We start from the raw sequence: 24,800 nt of genomic DNA, 5'->3' as shown, positions 1-24,800 counted from the left end.
AGCAGCACCAAGGGGTAGAACTTTCCCCACAGACTAGACTATCATAAAAGATAAGGACTTGATTTTTTCCTACCTTAGTGTTTCCGGGTATGTTTTAAAACCGTGCCCTTTTCAACTCCATAAGGGTGTTGCACGAAGTAGTGGCGTGTGTTACGAAGTGTTTCATTTTACTATCCATTTAATTTTCCAAGGAAAATTACAGATTATTAGCCATATAGTAGTAGTAGAAGTAGTGACTAACTTTAAAAAAAAATAGGAGGGAGAATATTTTCAACTATCATAGTTTTAATCTTTGAGGTGTACATCTGCTCGTAGAAGGAAGCTTGGGGTCCAGAATATGGTCAGTGCCGAGTGATCTGACATGCTGGGTTCTCTCTCCCCCTGCTTCCTCCCTGCCCGTAGGAGTTTCCTGCCTCCCTGATCACACCTGGAAGCCTCCCCCTTCTCAGGGATCAGGCTCATGGCAGCGGTTCCTTCTGAGACTTCAGCCGCCAGCTCGAGATGGCTGCCTGACAGTGTATTCCCTATTTTCCTGGCCCAACAAATGAAAATAAGTGATGAAATTGCATCGTGTAATGTAGGGTCTTTCCACACATAACTTGCTGTCTCTTCCCTTTAATGATGAACAGTTTTATCAAGTGCTTTTGTGGCATCCTCGGGTCATACTGTCATTTCTCATACTCTTAATCTAATGTAACTCTGGTGTTAAGCCCACTGCACAGTGCACTGCTAGAAACCGCACTGAGATTCCATTTGCTGCGTGTCTACGTAAAAATTCAGGAAGATGCTAAGGTTTGGCCAGCAGTTAGGTGTCACAGCAGTTTCTTACCTGTGTCCCAAAAGGTAGTGATTCCAGTGGCTCTTCCGATGCCTTTCATTTTGCCCTCACGGCTGCATTTATCCAGGGACGTGACTGATCTACTATGTGAAATACGCAAGTATGAAATTACTGAGTAAACTCTTATCAGCGGAATCTCCTTTGTCACCTAGGCTTTCCTAAACACAGTCGAAGTTTCTCACTTAATTATGCAACTAGATTACAGATGGCCACCAAATAACGGTGATTAAAGAAAAATAAGTAGCCAGGTTCAGGAGCCACGTGTCTCTTGGGAAACCAGTACACTGACACATCGTCTTGATCAATACGAAAATTTGTGACATTAAGTCTTCTCTAGATACTGAATAAAATCCTTAAGTAGTTTTGATAGCCACCTTCATATTTCACATTGACAGCAGGGCAGTTCTGTCAGAAGTGGAGTCCTACAGCACCTTAGGAAGGACTATTCAACTCAGCACACTTATATGAAAGTCACATATACCTAAACAGCCAGTGCTAACAGGATATGCAAGAACTTGTTCCAGATATTTACACCTTGATTATCTCAGACATCTGGGAAATGGGGTAAACATTTTAAGGAAAAGAACCCCACAAGGATATTATTTGGGCACCCTGATTCTAAATGCCAGGCTTTGCAGAATAGCAACCAGAAACCTAAGGATAGTGTTTCTAAGGTTTAGAGGAAAGATTAGGGGGCTTGGTCGTTTGATCTTTTCTGTAGCACATACATAATCATCAAGAAATATCATCTCTGAGCTTTCATTTATTCAACAAAATTTGTTAAAGGCTCTCCAAAGGCCAGTGTTACTACAGAGTATCCCACCATATTTATTTTTGAAAACTCATTACCATTCGGTAATGTCTTGGTCAGCTTCTGGTTTTCTGGGAAAAGTCCCAAGTCTTTTTGTTCTATGTTCATATTTAATTTTTCCTTAATATCTGCCTTGTTTTGTTTATTTTCATCAAAGGTTTACTGTATATTTATTTCTACTTATCTACAGTATTTCTTTTCCTGGTATTATCTTCAATCTTTTTCTTTCTTTGAATGTCCTAAACCTGTTTTCTACTCTCTACCAACTTGATACTCTGAATGTCATTCACCAGCAGAATGTGCATGTTCCCTGGTTGATAGAGTGCTTATTGAAGGTCAGCGTGAAGAAGCTGTGATGCAGGAGCAAAGACCCCTGATTTTTTGATGCTTTACTGCCCTTAGAACAGTGGGCTGTATGGCTGCCCTTTTTTTTTTTTTTTGCGGTACTCCGGCCTCTCACTGTTGTGGCCTCTCCTGTTGCGGAGCACAGGCTCCGGATGCGCAGGCTCAGCGGCCATGGCTCACGGGCCTAGCCGCTCCGTGGCATGTGGGATCTTCCCGGACCAGGGCACGAACCCGTGTCCCCTGCATTGGCCGGCGGACTCTCAACCACTGCGCCACCAGGGAAGCCCTGCCCATTTTATCCTTCAGCAGATGAATTCTTGTTCCAATTTTCAAATGGAGTAAATTTAGAGATGTTGGGAAACATTTATTTTGAATTAAGCAGAGGGGACTATAAATTTATCTAAGGCAGCCATTAAAATTTGGACATTTGACATCTCAAAGGAGTTCCCGTGTAGTTTAAAACTAGCAACTCAAGCTGTAGTTATAGTAGGTGTTCCTGAAAAGTCTAATCCCTCCAGCCAGCTGCACGTGTCCCTGTATTCTTGCCGTGCAAAACGATACAGTCTCAGGAATTGCGTTCCTGTGTTCTTGGGGTATTAGTAAGTACTTTTTCTTTTTCACCTTTTGTGTCAAAAACCATGCTACTGGCTATTTGCTTTTCATGTCCTTGATCCGAAGAATGTTTTTGTCAACAGACTGCTCGGAATGTTAACATGTGCCCTCCACTGCCAGACTGGGAGAACCATTCAGTGTGGCAAGGTGCAACTGGAAACACTGTTCCCGCTGGAGGTTAAGTACTTAGGACGATGCGTGTAAGAGGATGGCATTAGATCACAGGATTTAAAACCTGTATCACGTTTACCCTTAAAATAAATTTAATGAATTTTTCTAAATGAAGTGCTTTCAAAATGAAACCTGTAGAATATGTTTTTGTCACTGGGATGTTTACAGAAAACATTATTAGTTCTTTTAAGAGAAACTTCCACGCACAATAAGAAACCATGATAGGTCTTGAGACTTACAGTTAAAGAAGTGTGTATGTCGTTAATGAACAGTGCAGATACCACTGCCTTTTGGTTTACTGCCTAAAGTTAACAAACGTTAAACCCTGGCTCATTATGTTGTTAAGATGAAAACATAGTTTAATAAAAAACCCCAAACAAAAACCCACTACTGCAGTAGTTGCATGCTTTAAAAGACTTTTCCCCCAGGTTTCCCTTGTTTGTCTGGATTTCAGAGTAATTTTTCTAAACATGAGGAAAACAAAAGCAGACCAATTACAGCAGTAGCAGAATGTTGAAGAGGGAGGTGCTGCTGACCTCCCAGGGGAGCCTGTCTGAGGGAAGCCCCTCCTGGCTCAGCCAGCAGGGGGCACTGTCGGGCAGCGATGGGAGGGCAGCCTGGGGTTCATCCAACTGAAATCAGATTTTGAAACACATCTTCAGGGAAGTGGTTTGACATAAATTACTTTTGAAAAACAATATTGCTGCATTGTTTACCTTCTTTTTCCCTCATGAATTTAAATTCACAGAAAATAGAAGAATTAATTTTACACATATGTAAAATTGTACTGAGTAGTAGAAATTTTATTTGTAATGAGTTGGGAATGTCTCTAGGAGGACAGAAATTAAATAGAAATTTTATAGGCCATTTATTTATGAATTTGTTCTGCAAGTATGGGTTCCTTATACCTGTTCTAGGGTCCTTGGGGGATGCAGAGGGGTGAGCTACAGCCCTCCCCCTGCTGGAATAGTACAGTCTACATGGTACAAAGCAAGGAAGGAACAGTTGTCATAGAGTATCTTACTGGAGTAATGACAAGACTCCTAAATACAAAAAAAAAAAAACCTGTTTCCAAATTCTGACTTTGATGCTTTCCAGCTGTATTTAAGTCTCTTAACTTCCTGTGTAAAATGAGTTTGGTATCAACTCTGTCACGAGTGGCTGTTAGGTTTAAACATAACGAGTAAAATGTTGGCAAACTTTTTCTGTAAAGGGCCTGATAATCAGTATTTTAGGCTTTGTGGGCCGCACAGTCTCTGGCATGACAACTAAACTTTGTGAGTGTGGCAGGAAAGCTGCCATAGACAGTATGTAAATGATGGGCCTGGCTGTGTTCCAGTAAAACTTTATTTAAAAGAACAGGCGGGAGCCGCGTGAGGCCGGCAACTATGGTTTGGCAGCCCCTGATACAATAGGAACTCAGTGTAGTATGCCGTCGTAGTTACTATGCTCAGTAACAGGCTGTAGCAAAACAAGCAGTATCACAGAGTGCAAAATGGCAGGTTCTGGAGGAGTTAACACGTCTGTGTTCTTGACCTCGCTGACTTGTCCTGGGCAGGTCACTTTTCCTTTCTGGGTCTTCTACCCTGCACAACTTCTGACCGGATAGCAACAGTCTTCGCTGGGGGTAGGGGTTAAGGGGACAGGGCAGTAATCGAAAGGACTTTTCTTAGCACGCATCCAGAGAGCAGAGGTGTCTGGGCTTTGTTTCGGTGCTGTGCATCTTTAAAAGATGCCATTGTCTTCGGTTCATTTACGTTATCCGCTGTATCTTGTTCCGGTCACCCTAGAATATCCACCCTGTTTAACAAATATGTAATGACCCCAAATTCATTTTCAGGTTCCCAAACTTTGACAGGGGTCTTCCCCTTCAGGAGTTTTACGACCCAGTGCACGTAGAGAGAGAAACATTATTCAGTCCTTATCTTGGGGAAGGAAAACTACAGAAAGAAATCCCAGCTCTTCTCAAGTCCTCTGTGAGCCGTAGGCATGTGGCTCTGTCCAGGGAGAAAGAAAGGTCCAGGGACACCAGCCTGTACGTCTTCCCACCCATAATACTTCAAACCTTGATCTGAAGTATGGGACGATCAAGGCCAAAGAACATTGAAATGGAGCCAAGTAGTTTTACCCCCTTCCCCACTAAAAAGCGTATGGTGTTCTTTATAAATCCTTCTCATACACTGCATACACTGAAATTTTGTATCTATATGTAAAATTAAAAACTTTAAAGATTTATAGTATAACTAATTATTCTTAAACTTCCATACTTACTGTAAAATACAGTGTATTTGTTGTGAAATTAAAAAGGTTATTAGTTTACATTTTCCTTGGGGATTGTATTTTATATGTTCTGCTCTTCAAAATGAAATAATTACTTGAAGCTTTTAATGTCTGTACCTGTAAATATTCAACTCACTCATGCATATTTATAAGCTAGGTTATTGACTGTAGTTCATTGTTGACCTTCTTTCAGATCATTCTGTGGTTAGGCTTTTATAATATGACATCTGAATGTGGAGACGTGGGTTTAAATCTTGGCTCTGACACTTCTGAGCTGTGGGCTTCACACTTTAAAATAATTAACTGCTTTTTAAATTTTTTTTAAATCATTGTCTGATAAAAAGTCAGGGCCTTAATTAGTCCTTGTTTTAGTTATGATCAGATAGCACTGGTCTGTCTGTAGTACTAAGCTGGGTTCTCTCGCAGTCTCGATGGCTAGAACCGGAGTAGAGGCATTCAGGCATCATACGGACAACTGAATAAGAACTGCAAAAATAGGTACAAGATACAAGGTAAGAATAGTGTTCGGTGCCAGACACTTAAAGAGCGTGTGTGTGTGTGTTAGGATGTATTTTGGAGAAATTACCTGTGCCTTTAAATTAAACAAGAGAAGTGTTGGAATTTGTTTCAATTAATAGTTTCCTATTAAATAATGGGAAAGAAAAAAATTGCTTGTCAGAAAGAGAAGTCTTGATGAGTATAATAAGAACAGCAGGGAGATGGAGATTGTGCAGGCTTATCTGAATGAGACAGAATATTGGTGTCAGTAGAGTAAAATAAAGGTCCTGGAGCATTGGCAAATAGGTTTTTCCTTAATGTCATTTTTTTAAGATTATTTTGGTCTTTGTAGAAAGTCGAAAAACTAGTAGAGAGAGTTCTTGTATATTCTTTACCCAGCCTCCCCTGTGCTAGCATCTTACATAACCAAGAACATTTGTCAGCTCAGGATTGCTAACTAAAGCATAGGACTTACCAGTTTTTCCCCTGATGTCCTTTTCCTGTCCCAGGCTCCCCTTCAGGATCCCACATCACACTTAGTCGTCGTGGCTCCTCCACCGTGCCCCTCAGTCTTTCCTGTCTTTCATGACCTTGACATTTATAGAGAGTCCTGATCAGTTTTTCTGTAGACTGTTCTCAATTTGGGGTTTTCTGATATATGCTCACAGCTGGATTGAGGGTATACATTATTGGGGAGGCGCCATAGGGTGGTTATGCTTTTCTTAGTGCATCATATCGGGGGTACAGCATGTCAGTGTGTATTACTGGTCACGTTAACCTTCTTTACTCGGCTAAGGTGATGTCTGCCAGGACTAGCTACTGTAAACTTACTGTTGTTCCCTTTATAAATATTACATATTTGCGGAGATACTTTAAAACTCTGCAGATATCCTGTTTATGCACTGAGGGATCTTGCCTGTGGTAAGTATTGCTGTGGGGTTCTAATTTATCAGTTAGAATTTTTCTGCAAGGAAAAGGTACCATTTCTCCATTAGTTCATTCATCCGTTCATTCATTTACATCAGTATGGACTCAAGGTTATGTATTTTATTCTTTGGGTTATAATCCAGTTATTTATTGTGCAGCTCAAGTTCTCATTGACCATTGAGAGCTCTTTGAGGTCCATTCCTATGCCCTTTCAACATCCTGCTTCTTTTTTTTCTTTAAGTGGTTCCTTACTTTTTTTTTTAATTTTTATTTTATTTATTCATTTATTTTTGGCTGCGTTGGGTCTTTGTTGCTGCGCCCGGGCTTTCTCTAGTTGTGGTGAGCGGGGGCTACTCTTCGTTGCGGTGCGCAGGCTTCTCATTGCAGTGGCTTCTCTTGTTGTGGAGCACGGGCTCTAGGCGTGTGGGCTCCAGTAGTTGTGGCATGTGGGCTCAGCAGTTGTGGCTTGTATGCTCTAGAGCACAGGCTCAGTAGTTGTGGCGTATGGGCTTAGTTGCTCCTAGGCATGTGGGATCTTCCTGGACCAGGGCTTGAACCCATGTCTCCTGCATTGGCAGGCAGATTCTTAACCACTGCGCCACCAGGGAATCCCAGTTCCTTACTTTTTGACACCCAAGATGTTCCAGCCATGGAGTTCACTATTTCCCCAGGGACCCCTGGTTCACGTTACTGGAGAATGGTATTTAGGAACCAAGATCTAGCCGCTAGGTGGTGTGTTTCTGGCTACTAACCTGTCACTGCTTCTAGCCCCTCTCGTTGGATAGAGCTGGGAAATATGCATATTTATGCTAACTCGTACATATACGTACATCTGTGTTTATTTCTGTATCTGTGTATGTGTACGTGCGCACACACGCACACACACACGCACACACACAAACGAGAACATGAATCCATACTGATAATTCCAGTTCCAGTCCAGTCCCACAGAGTTTATTTTAGCCTGCTCCACTTCCTTTTTTTTTCTTTCACCAACAGTGAGAAACCTTCTCATCTACAGTATGTTCACTTATTTGTTCAACTCTAGCATACCAATAAACTAGTTCCAGAAATGCTGACCCACCTGTGAAAAACAGGTTTACAATCACAGCGTAGTGTTTGTATGCAGCTCTTTTTGTCTTTAGCCTTCACATTGTCTGGTCAGAGCCCCCTTTGCCGGGGTTACCTAGGTCATGGTTGTGGAGCTCATTTGTACTCAGCCATCCGTCTCAGCTTGCGTTTCATCTTAGATTTCCACCACATCCTGGTTAGTTGTGTTTGTATTTACACACCCTACAATTCACCTTAGGGTGCACAGTTCTGTGGTTTTCGACAAATGTGTACAATCGTGTGTCCAGCCCCACAGTTCCACAGAGAACAGTTCCATCGCCCCAAAATTCCTCTGCGCCACTTCTGTATAGACACCTCCCCTCTGCAGCCAACAGCCCCTAGCAGCCACTGATCTCTTTTCCTCCCTGTATTCGTACGTTTTCCAGAGTGTCATAAGAAAGGAATCAGAATAAGGAGCTTTGGGGGTCTGGTTTCTCTCACTTAGCACAATACATGTGAATTTGTCCATGTTTTTGTGGGTGTCAGTAGTTCATTCCTCTCTGTTGCTGAGTAGTATTCCGTCGTATTGATGTGCTATAGCTTCGCAGCCACTGGCCACTTGAAAGATGCCTCTGTTATTTCCTTCCTGCTCCTTGCTTTCGGTTTAGTTTGATTGTCTTTTTCTAATTTCTAAAGCTGAGAACTTAGATTATTTATCTGAGACCTTTCTTCTTTTCTAATAGAAGTGTTGGATACAATAAATTTCCCACTAACCACTGCTTTAGCTGCATCCCACGAATTTTGAATGTTATATTTTGGGTTTTATCCAGTTACATTTCTAGCTAAAATATTTCGAACTTTTCTTTGAGGCTTTCATTTCTGACTCATGGATTGTTTAGAAATGTGTTATTTAATTCTGAAATATTGGGGGATTGTTCAGATATCTTCCAGTAACTGATTTCTAGGTTATTCTGTTTTCAAGCAAAAACCTAAGTATGATTTCTATTCATTGAAATGTGTCGAGGTTGGCTTTGCAGCTCAGAATATACACATGGGTGAATGTTCCACGTACGCTTAGAAGGAAAGCACATTCTGCTCTTTGGGTGGAACATAACTGTTAACTAGGTCTAGGCGGTTGACGGTATTTTTCAAGTCTTCCGTGTTCCTACTGATTTTCTGTATGCTTGTTCCATCCGTTACTGGGTAGAGTGTTGAAGTCTTCAGCTGCAGTTGTGCACTTGGTTATTGCTTTTTTGTTTTGGCCTCATTTAGTCTGAAGCTCTGGTTTCATTGGTACACATTTAGGGTTGTTGTATGTTCGTGGAAAGGTAACCCTTTGATCATTATGTAATGTTCCTGTTCCTCCTTGATAATATTCCTTGCTTTGATGTCTGCTTTGTCTGATATTAGCATGTAGTTTTTTCAGCTGTATTTTAGTTAATTTTTAAAGGTATATCTTTCTACAAACTTTACTTTCTATTATGTCTTTATATTTAAAATGGATTTCTCATCCATAATATATACTTGGGACTTGCTTTTTTACCCAGTCTAGCAGTCTCTCTCTTTAAATTCATGTGTTAGAGCCTTCCTTTCATTTTTATTTTTCATGTAGTTGGAATAAAATCTATCATCGTGCCAGCTGTTTCCTATTTGCTTCATTTTTTCCTTCTTCTTATGCCTTAATTAAGCATTTTTCTGGTTCTGTTTTTCTCCTCTGTTGACTTATTTGTGTCTTTTAAGAAAATTTAGTCATCTGCCTTCAAATAATATTCCATTACTTTACATGTAGTGTAAAGACTTTATATAGCAGTGTGTTCACAATTCCTCCTTTTCATCCTTTGTGCTATTATTGTTATACCATTTACATTTACACATGCTCTAAACATATAGCACATTTTTACTACTGTAGACATTAAATTATCTTTTAGAACAATTAAAAATTTTTTTAAATTTTATCTTCATTTATTGTATTTCCATTGCTTTTCTTTTTTGGGGGTAAATATGAGTTCCCATCTGATACCATATTCCCTGTGCCTAAAGAGCTTCCTTTAACATTTATTGTCAAGTAGGTCTGCTGGCAGTGGATCTCCTCAGTTTTTGTTTTCTAAGAAAGTCTGTACTTCTCTTTCATCTTTGAAAATTATTTTCAATGAGCATAGAACATAGAATTCTGGGGTTTTTTGGTTTTGGTTTTTTTTTTTTTTTTTTCCTTTTCTTTTCTTATCATCGTTACTGTGTTTTTCATTGCTAGCATTTCTTTTTTTTTTTTTTTTCATAGTTTCATCTCACAGATGAAATTCCCGCTTGGTAGTATATATTGTTCACCTTTCTCGTTAGAGCCTTTAACATATTGGTCAATTATTTTAAATTCTCTGCAAGTTCTAACATCTGTATCATATCTGACTGGTTCCGATTGCTTTTCCTCTTCTGCGTATGTTTTTTCTTGCCTTTTTGTATGCCTTGTAATTTTTGTTGAAAGCTAGACATCTTGCATAAGACAGTAGAGACTAATGTAAATGGTTTTTATGCCTAGCAAGGCCCTTTGTGTGGGAGTTAGAACGTTTCTAGTCAAGAGTTGGACTGGGTTGGAGAGATTTGTTGTTGTTAAGGCTACCATCAGAGCAACAAAGCCTTCAGATTCCTATAGAGCCACTTCTTGTTTGCGGTGGGGGTTGGGTTATAAGAGAAGTGCTTGTTCCTTTCCAGTTTTAGGTGTTTCCTTTGTGCTATGCCTCAGAGAGGGTGCTCTACACATTCTGTTCTTCTCCTGGTCCTCTTCCAGCAGTATTTTGCTGTTACCTCTCATTTCAAGCTCCTTAACTTGGCATTAGGGGGTGAAGAGGAGGATGGGATGCCACCTCTGTTCTGATGCAGCCTCAGCCTTCTACGTGCACCATGTTCTCAGGTTTCTGGACTGTGGCCCTCTTGTTCTCCTTCCCTAGCTCAGCTGTTGTGGTGGACTCAGCTGGCAACCTTGTCCCTCCTTAAGGAGTAGAGTTGTGTTTTTCTCTTATTCATCCCCTTTCCCTACTGCAGTAAGTTTTCACCAAAGTTCCCAAGGGCAGCAATGCTTGTTGCCCTCCTCTTCACAGGACAAAGTGTTTGTTCCCTAGTGGAGAGAGGGGAGAGGGACCTAGGGGGAGTTCCTTGCCCCTCCTAAATGCTGCTGCTCTCCCCCGGATCTGGACCACAATGGATACTTAGTGCTCTTTTCTGTGAGTGCTTGAATGGTGTTCATGACACAGAGCCTGCAAGAGAATGTAGCCCCAGAGGAGTCACACAGCCCTCCCAGCCCACGCTTGGCTCTAACCAGTCTGTCAACCATTTAGGTGACCTCCCCCGACCCGTGTCCTGCTGCATCTGCCCCAGATGACACAAGCATGTGTCTCCTCTCTTCCTACAGACACTGTCTCTAGAGTTTGGGCTGTTTGATTGCCTGGGACTTCAACCTTATAATGGGTTTAAGGAAAGTCATAAATTTAAAGTTAGGCCTGTTATTTAAAAAAAAAAAAAAAAAAAGAAAAGAAGTAATAGCTTTTACGATAAAGCAAGTCTCACCCTAGTCAGGCTTTGCGGCAGGGTTGGCCTCTGATGAAATCAGCCCCCCTCTCCAGTAACCTGTTCCCTCTCGTCAGTCATCCGGTTTCTTCTGTTTTGTTTTGAGTTTTTTTACTTTCTCCTTTGAAAGAAAAATTTTTTCTCATATTAAAATCTCTAAAAATACATCTGATTCGGCATTCATGTGGCAAATTCAAAATATATGGGGGATGACTCTCTAATTTTAGCATTTCAGACATCAGACAAGGTATCAGAGAGGGATCTGTGAGGCAGGAGGCAGGGCATCTACCCGGAAGTCACCCATTCCACGTCCAGCATGGGCATCTGGTGGGATTCAACAGATTGGTGTTATTTTATGTATGATTTTACAGCAAAATAGTAGAACCCATAAATCAAAAGACATGAAATCACATATTAAAGGAATCTAAACGTATATGTTTTCTGTTTGAATGTTTTAATTATAAAAGTAATATATGCTTGAGATTAAAAAAAACATAAAAGTTCTAGTCTGTTCTATCTCCTAGAAATAAACATCCTCAAATGTGTTGGTGTTGATGCTTCAAGACTTTTCTCTAAGAACTTATCTTTGTAATATAGAAAGAGTAGTAAATTAATGTGCAAACCATTTGGAAAACCCAGGAAATATACCTATTAATTATTTCTGTTCACGTTTTTTTCTCTTCAAAAAGAACATATAAATGCAGGCTGTATCACAGCTAAGTTGAACTTGGTCTGATGCCTTCTTTATTATAGCTCAGTGACAATGAATTGGGGTAGAGATTTTGCACTCCTCGTCCATTTAACTTTTTAAACTTTATTAGCTTTCTAAGGGAAAGTACCTCTAATTTTGCAAGATTTTGAATAGATAAGGTTTTAAATCCAATTTCACATGAGCTTATGAGATATCTGAAACTATTCCCTAGATTATCTTGAATATTCCTTGTTAAACATAGTCTCACATGACATTATAAGGCTGATATTAATGACTTTTAATTAATGTTCCCCTTCCTGTGAGAAGTGGGTTGAGTCATTATAGAAAAAAATGATGGGAAAATTTAGTACCTTTCTCAGTTAAAAAAAAAAAATGTACAAGGATTAAATATTACAGAATATTACTACTCAGAGGACAGTGGAAATATGCCTAAACTACTATTCAAATATAAAGGAAAATTATTCTGTTTGCAAATATGAAATACCATCATTTTTTTGGTTTTGTTTTCATTTGTTCAATAAAAGGGAGATACAAACAAGTATATAGAGAAAAAGAGCTCAGAAAAAGAGTTGCAGTGAACTCTTTGTTAATTTTCTTTATATAGTTCAGTTTTCTTTTGCAGGTTTTACGAGTATAATATTTGAGGCCCTTATTTCTGGTTTTCGTTGTGTATCACCCTCTGCCTGTCTGCTCCCGCGAGGTTCATTTCACGTTCTGCATCCCTAACAAGCCTCCCTGGCCACGCCCCACTCTGTCGGCGCCTCACCCCTCTGATTCCTGCTGCACAGACTGACCTCCGCATGTCATTCTCCTTGACTAAACCGTAGCCTTTTTATGGGTAGAGCCCTTGCCTTGAACATTCCTCACAGTATTGCCAAGCTTATAAAAAAGAAAAGGTTGCATTCGACCACTTGCAAAACATTCTGTAACATACCCTCCCGGTTGTTTTTATCAGATGAAAAACAAAGATTCAGTTACGAGCGGTCTGGATATGATCTTGAAGAATCCGATGGCCCAGATGAGGACGAGAACGAGAACGAAGACGAGGATGAAGACAGCCAGGCCGAGTCGGTCCTGTCGGCAGCCCCCTCGGCCACGGCCAGCCCGCAGCGCCTTCCGGCTAGAAGCGGCCTCCAGGACTGTCGGGGTGCTGACGAGGACGTCAGGATTCCTGATTGCTTTTCTGGGGGACACACGGACCCGATGGATGTTCTCCCGAGAGCGTTGCCCACCAAGATGACCGTGCTTAGCACAGTGCAGTCGGACTACGGCGGGAAGCCGGGGTCTCCGGTTAGGACCAGGCAGCGGGCTGCGGGGGACGAGGGTGAGGCAGCCGCTCCTGGAGACTCTGCCAGGTCACCCGAGGCTGCGCCCAGGTCCCCGTGTCACCAGATGTCTGTGGACTACCCCGAATCCGAAGAGGTCCTGGGAAGTTCTGTGGCAGGAAAGGCTGTTGCTTTAACACAGGTAATAACTTGGTGGTTTTCTTTTCGTTTAACCTACTGAATATGGGGAACCTACTGACTTAAGAAATCAGTGCACTTAAATTACTCATTTACAGCTAAGGCAGTTTCTTTAACCTTATTTTTTTGTTTGATTTAAGGCCAAAGGACATTTATGTCCTTTGGATTCTTGTTAGGTATTTTAGTCAGAGTTTGTATATTGTATTATAAGTCTGTAAAAGAACCAGTATATTTACAGTATACTCATTTGTTATTATTTGGATTTTTTTAAAAAAATCTTGGAATAAAAAGTATGTGTGTGCCAACAGAGAATGTGAGTCTTGGGACCTACGTATTCCACGGCTTCCTCTGAGATGATCTTCCACTGGCATCGATGTGGTGGATTTGCACTAAATTATCTGAACATTTTGCATTTTGCCCCTGTTAGCAGGCAGCTACCAGTTTCCATGACAAAGTTAATGTGACCCAAAAAACGTATTAAGAAGTTCACTTTGCTTGAATGATCAAATTGCTGTGACAGCTTAGGAAAGCTTCCTGCCCAAGAACTAGCTCAGGGCCAGACTCAGGCCTCGGGAAAGTCACCCTCCATGTGTGCTGTGAATGATTTCCTGCTTTCACAAACCCTGGTGGGCTTGTGAGGAATCCGTTCTTCTCTCTCATTGACAGTTCTCTTACCTCTGGTATGGACTGATAATTGTAATAGGATTTATTTCTAAATGCGGCAGATTTTGGATTGCTGGGTATCACTGGAGAAAACTAAAAAGACTGTGAAAAGATTGGATTTCTGTAGCCTATCCTACATTAATATAATTTAATTAAATTACGTTCCTATTTAAGTAACATTAATTAAATTAGTATGTACATTAATGTAGTTCCATAATACGGATATATCAGGAAAAAGCTAATATTTATATGATAATCTTGGGTGGAAGGGAGGATTGGTGAGATTTATCCCTTCTACTAACATTTCATTACTCTCACATTAGTCACCTGTGCTCTAACCTTCTCTATCCCCAAATCGCTCACACACCTGCCAATGGCTGGAAATCTGGTTTCCAGTAGACATTTCATACACTTAGAATAAATGAACAAATGAAAACTGCAGACCTTTCCGTTAATGGCAGCTCTTTATTTCATAAATGGAGAGTCCTCCAGTTAATTTTCCCCCGAGTCGATACTCATAGCCAACTAATATCTCAGAATTTCTCAGTAACTCCTAATCTCTAAAATAGGGTGGAGCCGGTGGTGGCAGCAATAATAGAAACAACAACAATGGAAGAAGAATTATGGCCCCTCTCAGGGTTAATTTCAGTATAACTGAGATGATATCCAGGAAAATTGTTTGAAAAATGTAAAGTACTCTACAAAACTTGTTGCTGACCTTTGGAAAGAGATGAAGAGTGTAATAGGTTTTAAGTTGGAAATTTATTGTTTAAATCAAAATACAACTTTTAGCAAGCTTATCATTTTTATAAAATACAAGTGTACATACTTTTACCTCAGGAGGAATAGACTTTACAGGAGCTAAAGATTTTAGCTCAGTGACTAATAAGGAAGCTCTGCCATCAAGGACCGTTCCGTCTTGTCTTTTAGGGCCCGTCATCCGTGAGCCTTCCTCCGCGGGGCACTGAGCGCAGCCCTCAGCCGGCAGGGGCACCTCCTTGCACGACCTCGCCTCGGCCCGGCGCTCAGGAGCCGAAGCAGCAAGTCGCTCTCCATCCGCCTCCAGGCCTGCCTTCTCCCCAGACGCATCTGTTCAGCCACCTTCCTCTGCATTCCCAGCTACAGTCAAGGACACCGTATAATATGCTTCCGGTCGGGGGGATCCAGGCGGTCCCTGCCGGCCTCACATACTCCACGTTCGTACCCATCCAAGCTGGGCCAGTGCAACTCACGATCCCCGCTGTCAACGTCATTCACAGAACTGTGGGCACCCCCGGGGACTTGACCGCCGAAGTGTCCAGCGCTACCAGCCCCTCCGGAGTGGCTGAATTGAGCAGCGTGGTGCCCTGTATTCCCATCGGCCAAATCCGCGTGCCGGGCCTGCAGAACCCGAGTCCGCCGGCCCTGCAGCCCCTGCCGGCACTGAGCATGGAGACCGTCAACATTTTAGGCCTGGCCAGCGCGAACCTCGGCCCGCAGGTGCGCCCGCCCGGGCTCGCTCTGAACGCCGCCGTGGGGCTGCAGGTGGTGACCGCCAGCCCTTCCTCCCAGAGCGGCCCCGCCCCCCCGCCCCCCATCCCGGGCCTCCAGATCCTGAACATCGCCTTGCCCACGCTGATCCCCTCCGTCGGCCAGGTCACCGTGGACGCCCAGGGAGCCCCCGAGAGGCCCGCTCCCCCAAACAGAGCCCGGGAGGCGCCGCCCAAGCAGCCCTCGGCCGCCGGTGCGCACCCGGGCGGTGGGAGCGCGTCGCCGCAGGGCTCGCCCCGAATTCCTCGGGAAAACGCACCGAAGGGTCTAGACCCACCTGCCCCGGCCAGAGACCACGCCAGGCGGGACGGCTCCAGTCGCCTGGACGCGGGGACGGCCGCCTCTGGGAATCACCCGAAGCCCCGGCACGAACTCTCTGCGGCTCCGGGCAAACCAGCATCCGGGCCCCCGCCGTCCGGCCGGCAGCCTCGCCCCCTGGACCGGGAGGGACCCGCGGCCCGGCCTCCGGCCCCGCCCCCGGCCCCGGCCCCGGCCCCGCCCCCGGCCCGGAGGCAGGCCGCGCAGTTCAGCGATGTGAGCAGCGACGAGGACGAGGACAGGCTCGTGATCGCAACCTAGGGGCGTTTTATTTGCGGGTTTGGGGTTTTGTTTGGGTTTTGGTTTTCTGGAATTTTTTTTTTTTTTTTATAGAACACTTACAGGTTTCTTTGAAAACCCTCCTTTCCTTAAAGCACATTTTTCTGACATAAACTCATGACTAATCTTTGTGCAATCATGAACTTTTGACCAATAATCGTTGTTTTGTGTCAGCTCCAGCCATTTTTGTACATGTTGTATAGACAATTGTGCCTTTTAGGAGTTTTATGTTTAGAGACTGTACAGATTGTTGAATATCTATATACATAAAATATATATTATATATGTATATGAAAACCAGGTAGTTATTTGTGTTTAGCAAAAAAACCTGTCAAATAAATCCAATGATTAAATTATATGTTGCACTGTTAAATATAAATTTTTATGGCTGTGGGACAGAGTTTCTGTGTATAAATTAGTACGTGAGCTCCATATTTATTGTATTCATATTAGTCTTTGAAAATGGGTCTGTCCTTCTTGCGTAAGACAGTAACTTTACACTTCAGACAGAGTTTCTGTGTTATGTTTCAGTAAAATATCGTTTACTGACTTTACCATCGCTTTAGTTGTGCTTTCTTTATGTCATGTAGGGGCCAGCAACCTACATTCGGAAGATAGCCCTAGGTTAACATTCCTTCCACACTCGCCCCCCTCCACCCGTATTTTTGAGAAATGGGGGCTTTATAGTGGTGTTACTGCTGTGTGAAACTCACTGAAATCCATTTAGCCAAGTGACCAATTTTTCCAACTTGTGAGGAGTAATTCTGTAGCTGTTAACTTATGAGGAGATTCAGTACTTGAGAACACTTTCTGTAAGTATACATAGCATACGGACAGAAATGGGCAAAGTTCCTAAGGGTGAATATGACAGCTTCTGGGAATTGTAAATTAAGTTACAAAACAGTCGTCCGGAGAGCTCGGCTTGGGTGAGGTGCATGAAACCCCGTACCTCAGGTATCACCCCAGGTCTGGGCTTGAGCCTGGCCTCTTCTTTCCCTCAGCCCTGATCGTTACACCCGGAGACCTCTGTCCAGTACCAAACTACAGGGGGTCCGGGATTTACAGAAGAACCAAATTCAGACTTCAAAATTACTTCAGTTGACTCTTTAGAAATGATTACTCCCTGTCCTGAGAGGCTTAACTTATTCAGAAAAATGGGGAGGGTACCCACAATTACCACTGCAGTGATTTGCATTATTACCTGAGCATTGTAGATGCTTCATTTGTGAAAAAAATGTTTTAATGTTGGAATTTGAATACTTAGCACGTCATTAAGGCAATGTGTTCATGTTTTTAAAGGCCTACGCTGTGAAGATTTCAGCAATATGAAGTTGGTGAGACAACAGTGCATGAGGGAAATACTCTAAGGAATTTGGAGTCCTCCTTTTAGCCAGCCCCTGCTTCAAATCTGGGACTTTGGGAAAAGTGCCTGTCATCTGGGCCTGCGGGCTCTAATCTAAATTATGATCTCTAAAATGTGCCCCACCCCAGTAGGCTGTGATAGATCAGTGATGCTTTTGATGCTTGCTTCAATTTACATTTATACTTTTCCACAGATAGTAACAAAATTCTCAAAAACAATAAAACTACGTTTTATATTCCAGGATGTATTTGAAAAGAATTCTGGACACTCTGTCATAGGAATTGTATTGCTCTAACAATAGAGTTGTTGAAAATGAGGTCCATTATCTGTCAGGTTTCTCAAAATAAGTTTTAACTTTGTGTCACACCTCTTATTACAATTTTGTTGCCTAAAATTCTAAAGCAGAATAATAAACATATTTTTGTTTCCTAGTCACATTTTAGGTACATATGACTTCTCTAAATTCAAAAGTAATGCTAAGAATTTTGGCATTGAGGGTTTTTTTTGTTTGTTTGTTTTTTAGTTTATATAAATAGAATTTTCTTAATTTGAAGAATTCCTGTATTTAACCAAATACTAAATGTTGTGATATGCTTGGATCCTCCCTTGAAAATTTCAGAATGCCGTAACATACCATAGGCTTACTTTGTACTCTTGACTTTTTAAGATTCATCACATTGTACACATATCTTTAGTATCACTGGCTATAATGCCTTCATGTGGCTTTCAAATATTTTGCTAGCATTTGAAATATGCAGCTAACTCAGAAACATTATCAAAGTTTGTGCCATTATATTTTGAAATAGTCCCGTGAGCAAAACATAAGGGGATAATTCTGAACTGTTTCTCCAGAGTCTTCTTTTCCCAAGGAGCAAGTCATTCTCAGATATTAATGACTTACAAATAATGACTTGAATAAATTACTTACAAGTAATCCAGAGAGCTGGGAAACTACATTTGACTTTTATTTTGTTGTACTCTCATGAAAGACCCAGGTCAGTAGAGAACTAGAATGCAAGGACCCAGCAAATCTCTTTAAATTATTATCAAAACAGGTGAAACCCATAATGTGAAACAACTTCAATACCTTCTTGTATGAATCCACTGAAACCATCAGACGTGTCGGAAATAGCAAAAGAACAAAAGTTCATTTGTCTAGTTTTTACAGATTAGTACATCTGTTTTATGAATGTTTGCTATGAGTTAACATAAATCAATGGCACTAAAGTAGTTATTTTTATTCTCTAAGTTTTAGGCTACAGCAATAATTATTTCAGAATGAGATGATCAACTGATAATATTTATATAGAGATTTTGTTTCTCATCTTTTTTCATAATATAGGCATGATTTTCCTTTCACGGAAAAGGTATAAACAACACTTTTCTTATTAGTTGATCTCTGACCTGAATTTTAAATGGTGGGGCTTAACAAAGATTAGGGATCATTATTTTCCTTGGAAGACTGTCAAGATAAGTAACATTTCTTTCATGATGCGTGCTCAGGGCAAAGTACATGCTCTTCTTCACTTCTCTGTTTTTAGCATTACGTTTTAGGGTGAAGTTTGAGATCGACTTGAGATCATTTTGAGATCAAGCAACACCAGAAAGGTGACTTTCGTTGGAGTAGTTTTGTTTCCAAACCATCTATACATTCGAAACATGGGATATTAAATGTCCCTAAAATAAGAATCTTCTCCCAAACTGACTTCTCACGACTTAGGAGAATTATCTATTTAATATTCAATAAAGGTTATTGTATATATATATAATATATTTAATATATAATATGAATATGTATTTTAATGACAGTAACTCCTTGCTGTCATAACTCCCCAAAGATATGCAGTGAATAAATTTAAAGCAAGAATAGTAAAATATTTTTCTCTACAGATTGTATCATCTGAAAATCATGAGGCTGTTACGTATATTGGTTTCATCTAGAACCGTGCATACATAAGATTCTGTGCAAGGCAGTGTAGGCATGAGTTAAAGCAGAGGTACCTGCCCTCAGGTGTTCCCTCTTCTCTGAATCAGGAGTGGATTTGAAGAAGACTCAGGCATCCAAAACCCAGGAATAGTTTAAGTATAAACCAACTCCATTACTATGCAAGATACAAAAGGAATTAGAAAGCACACTTTCTACCCTAGAGGAGCAGGCCTTCTTAAGATTTAGGCCATAGAAACTGGAGAATAATACTAGACCACATACATCTCAGAAACCACAGACTATAAACATTTCGAAAGGTAGAAAAGTTATTGCCTTAATAATTAAAGAATGAGCTGTGTATGTTGGGGATTGCTGTCTTTTTGAAGGAGATGATGTAGGATTTGGGACTCTAGAACAGAGATGATGCCAAACAGCAGAACAATAGAGTAATGAAGGTGGAGGTGAATATGTTATTTAAAATTATGCCCGGGAACCGGTCTAAGTGGAAGAGAGAGGATCCATTCAGACTTTCAACAAATATTTATTTAGCACCAACGAGGTAGGAAGCACTTTGGAGATGCTAATTTAATGCAAGTTAAATGGTGTTTACCCTCAGGAAGCTTATGTTCTAGTGGAGGAGCACAACCAGGCACAAAGTACCGTATCATAAGGGGCATAAAAGTGCTACAACCAAGAGCAGGAGGTGAGCACAGAGGGGAGAGCTCGGGGCTGAGTAGATCCGGGGATGCTTATGGAACAGGTGACATTACTCTTGACCTTGAAGTGGCTTTGCTAAGGTGAAAAATAGAAGGGAAAGGGACTCCAGACAGAAGGGTTGTGGAAGGGGACCAATATTCATCCTTACTATGTGTCATTTGTAATGTCATCAATGCTCCAGGCGGGTGTTATTCTCCCATTTTAGAGACAAGGAGGCTGCATCTCACAATGTTATGAAACTTGGTCTTGCAGGTGCTGGAGCTGGTACTCGAATCCAGGATTGTACGCACAACAGCATTACACACAAGGAAAGGTGCAAGAAGCTTAAAGGAGTATGGAGACAAAGGGAATAGACAACATTATTGGGGCTTAGCACAGCATGTAACTAAGCCATGATAACATTATAGAGAACAAGGGCTGAATTTAAAGATGATTAGAACGGCAGGGGCTCTTCATGTGAAAAGGGCACTCAGTGGGTCAGAGTTGGTGGGAAGGGAGTGCCATATCATTAATGTGCTGAGAATTTATGGGGGGTGGGGAAATAGGACAGCAAAAGTGAAGAGGAAAGGGGAGTAATGCAGCGACCGTGAAAAGCAAATACGTTATCCATTGCCACGCTGGCCACAGTATCTCTTTAATTGGTGAACTCAATATATTATAGGAGACATTTGTTGATGATCCAAATAAATAAGGACCAGCATCCAAGAAGACTGGACTTACTGGAGAGATGACATGAGCAGATGCTCTGCCACTTGTGTTGAAAAATTAAACTGTATCTTTAAATGTTGCCGTTTCCTTTATACAAAGTTCAGCACATGCCATCCTCACCCCCTCCCCAAAGCATCACTTTGGAGATATTAGAAATACAATACTTAGACCCAGGTAAAAAGCATCCACACTCTATACCCTCATGAACAGAGCATCATGGGAGTATCCTTTCTGACGGAGATTTCTGGACTCCAAGCTTGAACAAGATAGAGACAAATGAGTGCATTTCCAGGCCACCAAGTCCTGGAGGCAGAACAGCCCAGATGGTTCACCCTGATGGTTCAGCCACGAAGTCACATCAGGAGAGTCCCAGCAGCAGAAATATAAGGAATAATTGTAGTAACTAATAATAAGAAAGTTACCTTTTCTTTCAGTAAGGGAGAGAGTTTGGGGATTATCAAAAAAGAAGTCAGACTACTAGGGAAATCCTGTGTCTCCCTTAATTTTTGTGTAAAACCAGGATTAACCTCACAGCAAGCAGCTAGTGGGCATTCAGGGCTCACAAACTAAAACTCATTTGCATAAGAACCAGGAATAAATATTAGGAACATAGTTATCGTCAAGGGAGACTGCAAGATTAAAAATTCTAGTATTATTCACACCAATCCTTTAAGATATAGCAGGATCGACCAGGGAGGAAACGTGTAAGTGTTCTTCCCTCCAGTTTATTCTGAAGCCAGTTCTGAAAGAGCACGACTTCCAAGAGCTCGGGTGCTGGGGACCAGATGTACTCTGGCAAAGCACAGAGGCAGCTAAGAAGAGCCCAAGAGTCTGACCAGTCAGTGATCCGCCCACATTTTAACATCAGGGAGAAAGACCAAGCCGATGTTTCTGTCAAAGTCATGGATCAAGTGTGGCTTAGTTTGTAGTTTGAGTCTTTTCTAAATTAAAAGTCCCCCTGAAAAATAACAAAAGTTTTCTTATTGCCTTGCTTTTGTTGTCTGAGAAGTTAGGGCTCTCTTATTCCATAATGCTTGAGGGTTACATTAGAAAATAAGGATTTATTTCAGGGCGCTGAAGAATTATTCTCTTGAGGCACTTGATTGTGGCAGAGGTGGGGAGTGCATGTTGGGGAAATGATGGAAGAACGGAAGTTAAAGATCTAGGAAGTTTAAAATTTTATTCCCCCCTCCCACACTCAGGTGATACACCTAATTCTGAGAAGACGTAATGAATTCAGGTAATTATGATGAAACCTCAAATGAAATGTGAAAATCTCCTGGTTTAACAGGATATGATAAATTAGTTTTCAAAATTAGGTAAATTTTCTTTAAAGGTATTCGTATAGATTTAAGTTTTGAGATTATACACCGTTACGCTCCATTGACACCATAATGGTATTTTATGGGTAAATCGCATTATATATAACGCAGTATTTCTAATTTTAACAATTACAACGAATACCATATTATGTTATCCGCATTTTATGTTTGAGAAAATGTCTCAGGGTCACAAAGCTAGTTAAGTAGTGACGCTGTGATTTAGAACTAGGTCTGTTTTTTCCACTCTACCATGCTGCTTTCAGTAATGATTTATAGTAATTGGGTTGTATTGTATTCATTTCTAGGTGAAAGTCTACTTAGTATTCATAAATCATCCCATTTAAATTTCTTACTGAAATGAACATGTCCAGTGCCAGGCATATTTGTATAGCTAATAGATTTTATAACCTTTTTCTATACCCTTTCTCATAATTGATATAATAGGAGTCATAAAAATATTTAGTGAGGAAATATTTAGTTTAAATAGCAGGAGATAAATGGCAATCTAAAGTGACAATTCTAATCAAGCATAAAATATGTAAATCTCCAAAGTGTATTAGGTTTCAATTATTACTCATTATTGAGAAAAAAGTCTGTTACATATCATATTATGATGATAAAAGTTAAATTGAAAGGAGGAGAGTTGAGTGTGGATTCACATTGTTTAGGGTGTAGACAAGGTCTGAGCACAGCATAACATAATGTTATTAAGTCTCTGAACTTGATCCTTTCAGAAATATTTCCAGAAAGAAATAGAACAATTTTCCATTACTTTTGATAGAAAGGAAAATTATTTAAACATATTTCTCTTATGAGAGGGGACATCAAATTGTACTATTTTTCCAAGGTACCGATTTAAAAATAATGTAAAGAAAGCAAAGATAGGAATTTAAAAGGAAATGAAGACATTTATAAATTCTTTTTACAAAAGCCGTGAGGAAAATAATTGATCTATTTAGCAAATGATTCCATATCTCAGGATAAACCAATAGAGGTTAACTATATAAAATTTAACTTTTTTTCTTAATTTTGGTATCTGGAATATAGAAGTGAAAAATTAGATACCTTTTATGATGTTCAGATATTCGTGGGTTTTATAAAGATATAAAGACCAATAGACACTTGTTGGAAGTTGGTTTTGCTTGAGACAAGACATCTTGCATTCATTGTTTTCAGTTACTTGAAAGACAGCGTGTTTAGTTATTTACCTATGAATGTTGCCAAATGGGATCTAAGGAAACCTTGTAGGTGAAAGACAAGAAGACTTCACATTCCTGAAGGTCAGTCATGGAAAGAAAAGCCAGCTTTGGGATCAGTCAATTAGCCAGGCATGCCTAGTTTTCTTTGCTAATAGCAAGGCTTATTTTTCCCCTGAAGGGTCAAATGTTAAGACTGGGTTTGATTCAACAGTTGTATCCTTTGATACATTTGAATTTAGTTATTTCAGAACATCTTTATACCTTATACAGTGAGACATTTTTTGTTACTTTGACACTTATATTCCTTAAAAGTGGTTCCTTAGAAGTAGTTTAAGATTTCAAGCAGAGTCTGCGTTTATAACCAGCCATGTATAATCGTAATCATTATTGATTGAAAGATCCAGTCTTCATTAAGAATATATTAACTATTCTAATAAAATAACTGACATCACTTCATAGTAAGAAAGGGGCTCCAACCTTTTGAATTCATCATTTTGATGATAAGAAACTGAATTCCAAAAACTAATCTATGAGGAGAAAAATAAAATAATTTTTTAAACTTACTTTTTTAAAGATGAATTTCAGATCCAAATTATTAATGACTTTTTTTTGTTAATGGCCATGAAGTTAAATGTTTAATAAAATATATTTTTCTTTGTCTCGGCCTCTGTTGGAAATAGTTGTAAAATGTTCAGTACATGGTGCATCAGTCCTCTTTGATGCTTAAGCAGCCCTGAATGCCTTCAGGTCAATGCTCGGAAGGTCCTTTAAATGGAGATAAAGATCAGAACTGACACAGGGACCCCAGGGGCCTATCCTGGAAAATGTTTTGTTTGTTTTGTTTTGTAGCTAAACAAATTCCTGCGAACTCTTTGTTGTCATTTTTCTAAATCCTTCAAAAAAAGAGGGGTTTGGAAGACAAAACAGATTCAGGCATCAAAACATTTAAACTTTCTGCTATAGGTAGGTAAGGACATATATTCTTTAGAATTTCAGCTAAAATAGATTAAATATTTCATAACAGACTTTCATTAATGTCTCTCAGAGGCACTTAAAGCTTTCGTTGCTGTTGTTTTTATGTTGCTATTTAAATAGCTCTCTCTGCGGCATGTAGAATACATGCTGAAAGTATTTGTAAATGATTTGTGATGTGAAAGATTTGTAAATAAATGATTTGTAAAACCTCCACATCTCATTAATTCAGTCCAGAGTTAGGGAACCTTAGATCTGTTGGCTGAAATGTGTTTGAATTTTGGTTCAGTCTCTGCTCAAGGCTTATTTCAGTGGCCATAAGATTGTATCCTTATTGCTGTAAATCATCTTACAAATTTATGATCACGTGGGGTATGGACAAGGGAGAAGGGATTTGCAGAACATATCTCAGGTTCATGATCTACCCATTGCAACAATGTTATTAGCACAGATAGTACTGATGTCCTATAGTTTGTTTGTCAATCAAAACATAAGCTTAATTTTCTGTTCTTATTTTTAAATATTACACATGGAAAC

General features: G+C 40.4%; 1 protein-coding gene across 8 annotated transcripts in view; it reads left to right on the top strand.

The window, feature by feature from the left end:
* The window catches only part of HIVEP1 (HIVEP zinc finger 1), a 142,988-nt gene extending 126,294 nt beyond the window's left edge, over window positions 1-16,694 (top strand). For all 8 annotated transcript variants that reach the window (XM_060307474.2, XM_060307473.1, XM_060307469.1 and 5 more), the window contains 2 exons: window positions 12,758-13,269; window positions 14,859-16,694. In XM_060307474.2, coding sequence (XP_060163457.1) covers window positions 12,758-13,269; window positions 14,859-16,037 — 1,691 coding nt within the window. In that variant the 3' untranslated portion in view covers window positions 16,038-16,694. The remainder of the gene's footprint in view (window positions 1-12,757; window positions 13,270-14,858) is intronic.
* The last annotated feature ends 8,106 nt before the right edge of the window (window positions 16,695-24,800 follow it).

Source organism: Globicephala melas, chromosome 11 (assembly GCF_963455315.2).
Source record: "Globicephala melas chromosome 11, mGloMel1.2, whole genome shotgun sequence".
Lineage (NCBI taxonomy): Eukaryota > Metazoa > Chordata > Mammalia > Artiodactyla > Delphinidae > Globicephala > Globicephala melas.
The sequence above is the reverse complement of the archived record's forward strand: the minus strand, read 5'-3'. Positions and strand labels throughout refer to the sequence as shown.